The sequence below is a fragment of the Mustela lutreola genome, chromosome 10 (assembly GCF_030435805.1).
Source record: "Mustela lutreola isolate mMusLut2 chromosome 10, mMusLut2.pri, whole genome shotgun sequence".
NCBI lineage: Eukaryota > Metazoa > Chordata > Mammalia > Carnivora > Mustelidae > Mustela > Mustela lutreola.
The window spans coordinates 55,602,458-55,615,372 of record NC_081299.1 but is presented as its reverse complement, the minus strand read 5'-3'; the positions used below and the strand labels follow the sequence as shown (position 1 = coordinate 55,615,372).

At 48.5% G+C, this 12,915-nt stretch overlaps 1 protein-coding gene across 8 annotated transcripts in view; it reads left to right on the top strand.

Annotated features, from left to right (window-relative positions):
• Positions 1–12,915, top strand: part of GNG12 (G protein subunit gamma 12) — a 131,198-nt gene that overhangs the window by 95,101 nt on the left and 23,182 nt on the right. For 3 of the 8 annotated variants that reach the window (XM_059135266.1, XM_059135261.1, XM_059135259.1), the window contains exon 3: positions 3,383–3,460. The exons of 3 other annotated variants lie outside the window; for them this stretch is intronic. Coding sequence is in view for 3 of the 5 variants with exons in the window: in XM_059135261.1 (XP_058991244.1) it covers positions 3,383–3,460 (78 nt within the window). In the remaining 2 variants the exon portion in view is untranslated. Of the gene's footprint in view, positions 1–3,382; positions 3,465–12,915 lie in introns of all 8 variants that reach the window. 2 more of the 8 variants (XM_059135267.1, XM_059135260.1) reach the window with 1 other exon arrangement.

Sequence of the window (12,915 nt, the reverse complement as noted above, 5' to 3'; positions counted from 1 at the left end):
CCGACGTGGTACTCGATCCCAGGACGCTGGGATCACGACCTGAGCCGAAGGCAGCTGCCCAACCAACTGAGCCACCCAGGCGTCCCCAAGGCATAGATTTTAAACACCGCTTCTGGAAGTCCATCGTTGATGCCTGGGACCACTTGGAGCCCTTTTGCTCTGTTATTTCCCAGCACAGAGCTCACCCCCATACAACATCTACAACACTTCTTGTCACCTGTGTAATGCCAGACTTCCCTCAGTGCTCCATCCCTGGTTCCTCTGACGGATCCTGGCAACAGTAGGTGTCTGATAAACTTAGGTTGCGTAAAGACCCTGCTGGTCCTTGTGTGGCGACTCTGTTATACATTGGTGGTCAGTGGGTAGGAGGTTGTAGAGACTCACTCAGTTCTCCAGTAGAGCCTGGAATTAAGATGATCTTCCAAGACTTAAATTGGCAAAAATCCAAACACAGTGGGAGGGGATGGACCATCAAGATGTCACCTAAAGGAGGGGATTTCAGAGCAGGAAGAGCTAGGCCCTGAATTCTAATCATGGTCTGAGTATTAACAGAAACTATGGTCCCTGGAGTTCTCCTCTTAGAGAATGTGTTCCTGGAAAGCAGGAGCTCTGCCTGGAGTCTGGAAGGGAGAAGAATCAGCTGATGGTCACTGAGCATTGTCCAGACAGATATCTGCTAGACCTCAAGGTGGCCTTCGGACCTCACCACAACTCAACTGAGCCATCTCGCTACTACTCACTTCCCTTTGTTTGGCCCATGTGCTCCCCAGGCAGCCTCCCCTTGTCTCCCGTGGCATCCTCCCTGAAGCCCCTGGTCCCAGGGAGGGCTGTCCTGTGCAAGGAGGAGCAAGCCCACTGGTTCTTCTCTTTGAGTTTGACGAGCACAGGTGATTCATGGAGAGGGTCCCCTCTGAGGGCACTGATGGGGTTTCAGAACCCGACCAGCAGAGGCCTAAACTTGCCCATAGTGTCTCACGGTTGTGCTGCCTTAGCCCAAGCACAGAGCAAGAAGTAGCTGGCTTTCTACCTTCGGGGCACCTTGCCCATCACTCTTGGGCACCTTCCACCTGCCTCAGATCTGTCAGCCAGCCCTGAGGAGAGCCACACATGGTCAGAGACCAGGCTTTGGAATTGAGCAAAGCCGGACCCTCTAATGAATAAGGGAGGAAGAGGCCGAAGTGAGCAGGAACTGGTGGGAGACGGGACTTGTGTGAAAGCCCGAGGGTGGTGAGGACTGGCTGAGCCACGGGGCAGCTCAGCAGAGCTCCCTGACACCACCACCACCACCACATCCAGGTAGGACTTGGGACTACTTCTGTAGTGGCTGCTAGAATAATTTCTGTGATCTCCTTCTCACCGAAGTGTCAGCATCCCGCTAACCGCGGGCCCACGCAGCAGAATCACTGAGCCACCCAGACACTCTGCCATTTCCTCAGCCTTCTTATCTCATATTTGCAACTTAAACCCAGGTTCAAACCCTGCCTCTTCCAGTTAGTGGCTGTGAGACCACGGGCAACTCCCATACACCTTCTGAGTATGTTTCCTTATTTGCAAAATGCTTGTAATATTATACACCTTGTCAGGTCGTCGTATAGGTTAGAAAGTAAGAACAGAAGTTGGCACGTAAGACACACTCAATAAATGGTATTTGTAGAATTCTGTCACTCAGTCACTCAACACATGCATACGAGGCAGTGTTCCAGGAGCTGGGCAAACAGCATTGAAAAAGACAAACCTTGTCAGGTGCAATGGTGCGTGCCTGTGGTCCCAGCTCCTCAGGAGGCTGAACAGGAGGATTCTGTGAGCTCATAGGTTCTGGGCTGTGGGATGCTAGGCCAGCTGGGGGTCTGCGCTAAGTTTGGCATCAACATGGTGACCTCCCAGGAGTGGGAGACGACCAGGTTGCCTAAGGAGGGGTGAACCTGCTGAGGTTGGAAAAAAAACTCTCACAGAGCTCAGATTCTAGGAACAGAGGTAGGGAAAAAACACACAGAATGTAGTATGAGGCAGTAATCCGTGTTCAGAAGAAAACAGAAGCACAGTAAGGAGAAAGAAAGTGACAGGTGGGGTAGGATGATGACTGTTTCAAGCAGGACAATCAAAGAATTGCCATGCTGAGAAAAAGGATGTGAGCAGAAACTGAAAGGGAAAAAAACAAACAGAGATGTTTGTTTACATAACCCAGATATGTAAGGGAAGGGCATCCCAAGCAAGGGAACAGCATACGGTAAGGCTCTGAGGTGGGAGCAGGCCTGGCACGTTTATGACCACAAGAATTAGGGGGAGAGTGGGAAAGAAGCCTGGAGTAGTGTCCAGGAGCCGGATCTAGGGTCTCCTAAACCATGCTGAGACCCTGGAATTATTCTAGGAATTAAGGGAAACCACCGAAAGATTTTGAGCAAAAAGAACAGTGTGATGGGATTCAGTTAAATTTAGCTGCTGATTGTAAAGTAAGTTGTAGGGCAGAAAGAGAAGAATAGGAAAGGGAGAGGGGAGTGTGGCCTGGAACATGCTGGGAGCATAGAAGCATAGAAGTAATAGCAAGCTGCTGGGTTCAGGATGTGTTCTTGTAGCTGGTGCCAGCAGCACTTTCTCCCCAGATTAACTGCTGGTCATGAAAGGAGACCGGCATGACTCCAAGTACTTGGGGCCTGAGCGTTGGATAAATGATGTTGCCATTTCAGGGATTGGGGAATGCCAAGGGAGGAAGGGTTTTGGCAAGCAGAAGGGGAAGAAACCGGAGGTAACCTTCCCGGTGTTGAGTGTGAGATGCATGTCCAGTGGATATCCAGATGGAGACGTTGAGCTGGTAGGTGGATGTTAGAAGCCACAGTCCCCTGGGAGAGGTCAAAGCTGGAGATGCAGAGGTGGGGGTGCTCGGGACTGTGAGAAGGCCTTGCCTTAGACCGAAGCTCTGGGAGGACAGTGACCTTCTCTGTTTCACTCACCTCTGTCTACCCAGTGCAGGCATTCTGTACGTGTCTGGTGAGTAAATGCATTGGTTGCACAGTGACTGTGGTTTAGTGCCAAACGAAATCGTTGACTGAAAATTTGCTTTATTATTCCCAACAAAAAATAGAAACCTGGTATGTAGTTTCTTAAGAAATAATTAGCATGTGATAACATCAAAGTGGGCCACTGAAAAGAACGTTTGACACCGCTTAATGCAAAAGTTCAGAATCTGTGGACAGCGGATGGTAAGGAGAGTAGACCATTTCTGACGAAGGGTCAGAATGTCGATGGGGCCATGCACTGACAAGAAGGTGAGTCAATAAAATCTTGAACATCAGTGCACTGTTATGCAACTGTAGGAAGATGTTGTGATTAATAAAAGAGAACAACACTTGTGTTAATTTTTTGTCATTCTGTGTTCTCATAACAGGTGCCAAAGAACACCTGTCTTCGGAGGGAAGAGAGTTCAGTCAGCATTTGTCCATTAAAAGGAGTCTTTTTTACTGAAGTAGGTGGGAAATGGGGATCTATTCCAAGCCCTCTGTTTTACTGATGAAGAAAGGGAAGAGGGGTGGGATTAAGTGAGTTGAATAAAGTAAGTAGCTGATTAACGACTGGGCCTCCATGGACCATAAGCTGGGTAGAAGCTCTCTCTCCACCACCCCATGTCTATTCCGTCTCTCAGCACCAACTTTTTTCAGACCAGTAACCGAGGTATTGCCTTAGAACATCATTCATGTCTAGCCATGGAATTATTTCGATGACTTATTTTGTTAATGATTTAATATGAGAATTATAATTAGAGTTTGCTTTTGCTCATTTCAAAATCCATTCACAGTTGCCTACACACATTCTATTTGGCAGAGTGAAAGAATAGTCCCAGAAGGGTCAAGGAAAGTGATTTTTTTTTTTTTTTTTTGAAGATTTTATTCATTTGAAAGAGAGAGAGAGCCAGTGCGCTCAAGTGCATATGTGAGAGAGAGCACACGTATGCAGAGCCTACTCAGAGGGAGAAGCAGGCTCCTTGCTGAGCAGGGAGCCCAATGCGAGGCTCCATCCTTCCTGACCTGAGCTGAAGTCAGAGGCCTAGCCAACCGAGCCATCCAGACACTCCGGGAAGTAAAATTTTTAATGTGCTGTAGGTCATGTACCAACTGATTCTCCTGTCAAAAGTTAAGAACTGTTTTGCGTTGCAAATATCATTTTAAGAAAGTTTAGAAGCCCACGTAGAATTTCAGGATGGGACACATCTGAATATCCACATTTCTCTGTCTAAATCCCAGCTGCACAACACCATCACCTGTATGGACTGCAGCCATGCTCACTTCTCCAGGCCTCAGTTTACATATCTGCAAAATGGGGAGACAGACACTTCCTTTCCAGCGTTGCTGTGGGCATTAGGTAGCACACACATTTGGGGCCTGCACAAAGGCCTTGGGGAAAAGAGACCAGCTCCCCTTTGTCTTATATATAGGGAAACTGAGGCCTCTAAGGATCCCCAAAAAACTAATCTGAGTTTAGCCTGGAGTCCAGTCCCCTGGGTTGGACTTACCCTCCAGCTCAGACTCTATCTCCTGATGGTCTTCTCCAGGCTGTGCTTGCCAGGACACTGCCTGTCCATACTCATGGGCAGCTTCCTGGTAAGAGGAAGAGGTGCCCTGTGCCCGCCCTCCCAGAGTTGGTATCCCAACTCTTTGCACAAGTCCCCGAGAGGCTGCCGAGGTGCTCCATTACTCACACTATCCCTGGCACGCAGTGCAGCTGGCCCAGCACAGGTTCATTTACATAGTTGCACAACAGGAAGCAAGGCCAGTGTGTAGAGCTGGCTCACCCCGAGCAAATTACTTCAGGTGCCCTGCGTCTGGGAGCCCTGGGCTCTGCCCTTGGTTTCCACTCTAGCTTCAGGGAGCCACAGTCTCCCACCGCAGCTTGGTGGAGTTTGGGGAGGGGGCACATTTTGGTGTGTTGTGAACTGTCACATGTTTGGCAGGCATGACCAGAATGGGGGGGGGGGGGTGCCTTTTGTGGAGGCAGAGCTGCTGCAGAGTGCTCCCACAGTGGCTACAGGCGAAATGGCAGATGCATGAGTCACTCCGTGAGACGGGAACGGGAAGACATCCTGTGGGTGCCAAGCCATTTTCAGTTCAGTTAGGAGAATCGACCCCCCCCCCAAAAAAGTGTGCATCTCCCTCCATTCCCCTGACGCAGTGGGTCCAGCGCCTGACTCTGTTGCTTGTGAAGGACGTCTCAGCTTGCTTTCATGCTCAGGGAATTGGCTGGTGTCCTTGGTCTGCGTCAGTTACAGTATCAGAGAACCCTCTTTGCCAAGGAAACTTTTTCTCTGAACGACTTTTTGAAAATATTTTCCCTGGTTTCCCCTTCCCCTGGAATGGTAATGCAATCTATGGTGTTTCAGGACTTTCCTTTGTGCAGACATTTTTCATGTTTCTAACAGGAGGAACTGTTGTTGGTGAACATCATTTGGAAGGATATTTCTGGGGATTCTCTGCTAATTCCCTTGTTCTTAAATTAGTCAGTATTCTTGATCATCAGTTTTCATAGCTGCCATTGATTGACTGCTTCAAGCCAGGCACCATTTTAAGAACTTTGCTTATGCACTGAATCCTCCCAGCGGCTCCATGAAGGGCACAAATTGCTATTATTCCCATTTTACAAATGAGGACACCGAGGCTCAGATTAAGCCATTTCCAGAGTCGGATAGTTAGTTAAATGGCGAGAGCCAGACCTTACGCTCTGTTCCCAGCAACTCCCTTTGCCAGCATTTATTCCAAGTGTGGTCAGCAGAACACACTGATCTCATGAGATGTTCCTAGGAAAACATTTCTGTGTTCAGAGAATTGGGGGAAATGCTGCAAACCATATGTCTCTTGCAAATCATAAATGCATTTTAGAAGTCTTGCATGAAAGAAGCCTGCTTATCTTTGTTCCAGTGAGGGTTTTTCAAAATATATGGGACTTGGAGCCTTATTTCCAGATATGCCTGTTAAGTCATAAACACGTTTTGAGAAACATCACACTAGCAAAGGAAGGCTTGCAGCCTGAGGGGTAAGCGTTCAGATCCCATGTCTGCTACTAGCTAGGTAAATTATTTAGCTTCCTCTGCCTCACTTTTCCCCTCTAACAGGAAAATGTAATAGTACTCTCCTGCACCCAGGGTGATTGTGAGCCCTCAGTCGGTGCTTCTGAAGGACCAGAGGGCTGTTGTGCACGGAGAGAAGTACTTGATGTTCTAAATGTAGCAGAACGAATCAAAACATGTGCTACCTGTGGGGTCTGACCACAACCAAAATGCTGTTTCACCATGTTCAGAAAACACATCACAGAGGCACGCCCTCCCACCTCCCTCTTTCTGTCTGCAGATCCTGACTCGAGGGCAGAGACCTACTCTTCCCTTTGGTGTTCTCCCTAGCTGCCCCGGATTCTCTCTGTCCCTCCCCTATCTGGTTGGTCCAGATAGCAGCTCAGAACGGGGCTTGGGTCTCAGCCTCTGAGTCCAGTTTGGCACACACTCCTCCCGGGACAGGGGACCACTATCTGGCTTAGCCACATGCTTCTGGGTGGCCCCGGGCAGACTCTGCAGGGAGAATGTGCTGCTGAGAAGGGAACTCGGGTTCCCTATTTAAACAAGACAGCTGTCCCTGCAAACTTTTGGCCCCTGGATCTCCAGAAGGGGAAACAATTGCAAAGCATTGCACTTTCACTGAATTTGCCACTCCTCCTGTGCCCAACAGCTAACCAGAAGAGCCCCTCCGAGGGGAGTGAATGCTGGGTGAGGAGTCTCGAAATTCTGTAGACTCAGCCTCTGGGCAGTGGTGCCCGAACCACTTCTCAGAACGTCCTGCAGCAGGCAGATATCACTCAGTGGGGTCAGGGTCTTCCCTTCCTCAGGATGTTCTGAGGTTGGTCCTGCCATGACTCTCAAGGTGATTAGGGAGCAGTCCACTGGGCAGGAGAACAACTGAAGAAGTGACTAGTTTTTTAAAAATGAAACCTATGTGTTTATGTTGCCCTTTGTATTCTTTTAGTCAATTTCAGAAGTCTCAGAATGAGAAAATTAGAAAAATGTACCAACCCTCTGTATGATCAAGTCTGGTTGCTCATAATATAATAATTGTTGAGTCAAAAAAAAAAAAAAAGGTAATTTACAGAACTGTACGTAAAAGTCCCATTTGTTCAAAAACCAGATACATGTCTAGGATGTATGAGAAAGCCAGCAGAAGGTGTGCCGGGAAGGAAAGACTGCACAGTGGGTACCTCTTCCAAGTGAGTTTAGAAGGAAGGTGTTTTAACTTTTCATTCCATGGTCATGCATATAGTTTGAATGTCTCAATATACTCCTTTTGTTATTGAAAAGGGGAAGAATGTAATAAAAGGCAAATACCCAAGTTAGTTCCATTAATAGGGCAAGACTGAGTAGTGGTGGCCAACCGTCGGTCTCGCCTGACTGGCTGGCAGGCGTTGCAGTAAAAAGGAAGGAAATCCAGACCAGACCAGAAAATGGGCCAGTTCCAGTTACAGAGCAGGGTACCCTCCGCAGCCCGTGGCTTCCCAGCCTGGGCCGTTGCAGATGGTGCTGCTGTATTTTGCTTTTCCTTCCTCATACCTTCCCTGGGGAAGCCACATAAGCTGCTCAGATTCTCCAGAGTTCAACTTCCCCCGAATTGCCTTGGGCCATGATAAAGCCCCTTCCTCACCCATGCCTTGACCAACTGGAGGGAGGCACCCCAAGCTCACACAGACATGGGCACCTTATCACTGGGCCACCCCTATTGAGTCCTTGCTCCCTGTGAAAGCCACGTCCCCAAACCCTGGAGCCCCACCAGGGTGGAAATGATCCATCAGAAAGCCTGGGATGGAGTGGGGGAAGGGGGGCGTTCTGAGAGTCAGGAGCCCCAGCGCCTGGGGTTCTCAAGTCCCGGGGGCCTTGGGTAAGTCCTCAGATTTCCTTCGGCCTCCATTTTCTCATACACTGGCAGGACAGAGTATTTAATGACACGGTGGTTGGGAGATGGGATAACAAATTGGAAGAGCTTCAAAAGGTAAAAGGTGGTGATGTGCAAAGAAAAGTCTTCTGGTGGCCTTTATTGTGAGCAGTACTGTACCCCGGGGACCTGCTGTGCAGGGGGTGATTTTTCTTTCTCTTTTGATTTGGAGGCAGAGCCCCTTTCTTTACAGCATTCAGAGGATTTGCTGTCCCAGAAATCCTCTCTTGATAAAGAACCCCAGGGACCTGAGAGGTCAAACCGTCTTCTCTTTCCCCACCTTCCCACATGCCGCGGATGTCAGGACACAGGGCCCAGGGTGAGGCTAGATTCCCACATTCCACGGTCTGAGTGCTAAGCTCTAACCAGACTCTGATGTAAGAATAGCCCCTTTCATGCTGAGGGCCCCCTGGTCCACACACACGTTCAGTCATTCAGGCAATTTTCATTTGGGGGCTGTTATGAATGGTGTCTCTCTGAACATCTTAATGCATGTCTTTCGGTGAACACGTTTCTGTTGGTGTTCACGCAGGCCTTAAGTAACTTTAAACTTTCTCCTTTGTGATTATAGAGTTTTCCTCCAGGTGTCAGTCGTTTAGAATAGTGAACGTGTAGGGGTCGAGCTGGAATGCTAAGGTTGAGTGGAGCACCTGAACCGTCCAGCTCCTTGGTGTTATGGTGTGTGTGTGGTTTTCTTTCCCATTTCCCCCCACTTTCTTTCCTTATTCGTTCAAAAACCATTTGAGGTAGACATTGCCCATTGATTTGTTAAGTAAATATTTATTGAGTGCTCCCGTGTGTAAACAGTATGCTAGCACTAAAACCCGTCTTGTCTTGCATTAGCTTGAGTCCGGTGGCCGTGGTGGGGGCACAAAAACGAAGCATGCAGGTAACCACATTGCAAAGCAAGAAGCTATTCTGTGCCACAGAAGCAGCACGATGTGTATTAGACCCCTAGAGGAGGAGCAGACCATCTCTATCCATCTGATATAACAGGGAGGCACACTTTTGATTATATCGTTCCCTGCTCAGAATTTTTCAGTGGCTCTTCATTGCCTATAGCATCCACATTCAGACTTAAGGGCCTGGCAGTCAGTCTTTTGACCCCATCTCTTATGACTTCAAATGTCTCTGCTCTAGATGCACCTCCTTATCTGGCCTACACAGCACCAGAGCTTTCATAACACTAGCCTTTGCCTAATGCCCTCCCCTCTCAGCTCCAGTGGTGCAAAGCCCCACAACGCCTGCCCAGATTTTCCCCAGCCACAGGGAATGACCGTGTACCCCGAACTCCCCTTCAGCCAACCTCTCTTCCGATGCTTCTTTCTGCTTGAAGTTATTTGTGGATACATCTGTTTTCCCTCTCCTGGATCGAAAGCTCCTTGAGGATTTGTTTATTTGTACATGCTCGGTGCTTACCGAAGGATCAGAGTGGACCCTGAAAAACAGTTGTGGGAGAGAGGGAGGGGGGGGGGGGGTTTGGGGTGGAGGGTGATCAGAGACTTGGTAGTGGAGGTAACCTGACATGACCTGCAAACAGGGGTGGAATCTCGCAAGGGAGGGGGGTGCTTTCTAAAGATAACAAAGCGAGTCACAGAGTTCAGTTTCAGAGATCATTCGGGTTCCGCAAGGACGATGATTTGTCTTTTCCTCTTTTGGATCACGTGGCCCCTTTGATCAATGCTGTGGACCTTTTGCCCAGAAAATGTAAATACCCACAGCATCTCATGGAGGGGAAAAAAGAAAAAGAGTTGAGAAAAGACCGGAAAGGTGGGTGAGAACCATATTATAATGGGTTTCTGAGCCACAGTGAAAGTTGTGTTTGGTTCAAATTAATGGGGCGCAGCCGATGGTTTTGTTTTAACTTTTTATTGAAGTACAGCATGCAGCTACTTACCCAGATCACAAGTATAATTCTACCACCACCCCCACCCCCAGGCTAAATACACACACATAGCCAGCAGTTGGGAAAGACCCCCCTGCCCCTTTTGCTACCGTCCCCTTCAAAAATAACTTCTTAGGGGAGCCTGGGTGGCTCAGTGGTTTAAGGCCTCTGCCTTGGGATTAGGTCATGATCTGAGGGTCCTGGGATCGAGTTCCGCATCGGGCTCTCTGCTCAGCAGGGAGCCTGCTTCCTCCTCTCTCGGGGCCTGCCTGTCTGCCTACTTGCGATCTCTGTCAAATAAATAAAATAAAAATCTTTAAAAAAAAAAAAAAGTAACTTCTAGCCTGATGTCTAACAACACAGATTAGTCTCCCCCATCTTTGTACTTACTGGACTCCTGTGTGTGTGCTCCTTTTTGTTCTTTTGTGAATCTGGCTTTCACTCAGCATTATATATGTGAGATTCACCCATATTGCTGCATGGATCTGAGGCCCGTTCGTTGGCGTTTGCTGTAGAGTGTGCCATCAAGTGAGTGTTCTCCTGTTTCAGTCATTCAGGCAATTTCCGTTTGCGGGCCGTTATGAATAGTGTCACCCTGAACATCTTAATGCATGTCTTTCAGTGAACACATTTCTGTTGGTGTTCATCCAGGACGAGAATGGCAATGTGGAAGTGTTCTGCCCAAGTGAATACAGCCATAGTTTCCATCCCCACCAACCGGTGCATGGTGTTTGAGGAACACTGTGTGACTAGAGCTGATTTTCAGAAGATTTGTCTGACTGTAGTATCTTTGACGGCTCAGAGCAGTGGTTTCATACTGTGTTTCAAGGAGCCTTGGGAATCCGCAAAGTCTGCCTTTCAGGGGCTACGACAGCCATCTCCGAGGGGTACCGCTCCGGGCTGTTCATTCCCAACCACCATCGGGTTAAGCCCCAGAGCTCTTATCTGTTGATTAGCTTTTGCCATTATCTGGGGTGACTGGCCGGCAACCAGCCATCTGACAGGTGAGCAGCCGTTGAGGGAGAACTCAGGGAAACCAAGAACAGGAAGGCCACTGCCGTCATCTCCTAGCACACACCAGGGGACAGGCTGACCAGAAGGTCAATGTGGATCGGGAAATAGAACCTGTATGGATTGGTCGCCTCTTTGGATGTCAAGGAAAAAGGAGATGGTCTCAGAACTAAAGTCTTGAGTCTAGGTAACTAGAGTAAAGATGTTTTATTAGTAAGGAGGTTGAGATGCCAAATCCAGAGAAGGCCCTGTGTGTCAGAGAGAGGGGAGTCCAGCCTCTGGGGAGTCTGAGGAACAGGCAGGCTGTCTGGATGGGGATCCCAGGCCAGATATACATGTAAGAGCCTGTGCCAGCCCTTGAGAGCAGATGAAAGGGAGATTGGAGAGAGGACAAATAGGCACTCAGGCAGAATCTTCAAGGATAGCTGAGTTTGGAGGGCTCAGACAGGGGAAGATGTCAGCCCCAAGACAGAGGACAATCAGGGACATGAAGACGCCCCCAGGAGAAGACTGAGGGCAGAGTCAGGAGGGTGGGACCATCCAGCAGGGTCAGCACCAAAAAAGGATGGACTTGTTCAAAGAGTTCTTCAGCTTTATCTAGAATCATGAAATTTCACAGAAGTGCCTTCTTAACCATCAGTTATGTTCAGGGCTACGTATGTATTGTGCTGTTATCTCTGAAAACTGGCGACAGTGTGCTCGTGCACATGGTAACCCAACCAGAAATTTCAGTTTACTCTAATCTCCTTTCCCAGAACATTCTGGCTAAAAGCGAGCTTATGGTATTTGTGGGCATGGCTTTATTTTTAAACACCCGTAGACACTATTTTCTCTCCTATATACTTGCCAGCTTTCAGACCCCCTTGGTTTGAAAATGGCTGGTTCCCCAGGAATAATGTCTTTGGGGAGCTTCAGGAGCAGCTCTGTACTGACCCTCCTTCCACTACGTGCATGATCTTCCCAGAGCACTGGATGAGCAGTTACTGTCACCCAGTCAGTTCACTCTGGGGGCACACGCAGTCCCTGTCCCGGTCATCTTTCACCCATGAAAGTATTAAGAGCTTAAACCAGCGGTTCAGGTAGTTCTGAAGAGTAGGGAAGGGAGGACCATGGGGAATCTAAAAAAATAATGAATCAATAGATAAAAAGCCAAAACAGACCTATAATACAGAAAGCAAACTGATGGTTGCCAGAGGGCAGGGCATTGGGGAGGAACAAAATGGGTGAAGGGGAGTGAGAGACACAGGCTTCCAGTTATGGAACGAAGAACTCACGGGAATAACAGGCACAGCATAGGGAATGTGGTTGATGGTACCATAACAGCATTGTATGGGGACAGAGGGTAGCTACACTCGTGAGCAGAGCATATATAGAGAAGTTGAATCAGTATGTTGTACACCAGAAATTAGTATAACATTGTATAACTACATTCAGTTTCAAAAATTTTTTAAAAAAAAGCAAAGAAGCAGCACAGAGCACTTCTGTTAATAAGTTCTCCCTTCTTAAGGATGTGGAAGCTGAGGCCCAGAAAGAGGAAGTGACTTGTCCAGGGCCACTAGTTTAATTCAGACAGAGCAGGCAGAGAGACCTGGGCATTGTACCTGATCAGACCTTCTGTGTTCAAGTCCCATGTTCTTTCTCCAGAGTGTGAGCCAAATCACCTGGAGCTCTCTCAAGATGCAGGGCCAGGACTGACCCCTGATATTCTAACTCAGGAGCTTGGATGTGGGTGCCCTGAAAGAGTTGTCCAGGGGATTCTGAAAGGCAGCCCTATTAGGAATCCAGCTTCTAGTCACTTTGTGATCTCTGTTCCACATTAAGTGCAGGTATAATCTGCTTCTAAGAAAATGTCATTAATTGGATATATTTAAGAGAGGAAAAATCAATACTTTCCTCCCTTTAAGAAGCATGGGCAGGTGTGCCTGGGTGGCTCGGTCGGTTGAGCATCTATCTGCCTTCAGCTCAAGTCATGATCCCAGGGTCCTGGGATTGAGCCCTGCATTGGGCTCCTGCTCGGTGGGGAGCCTGCTTCTCCCACTGCCTGCTGCTCTGCCTTCTTGTGCT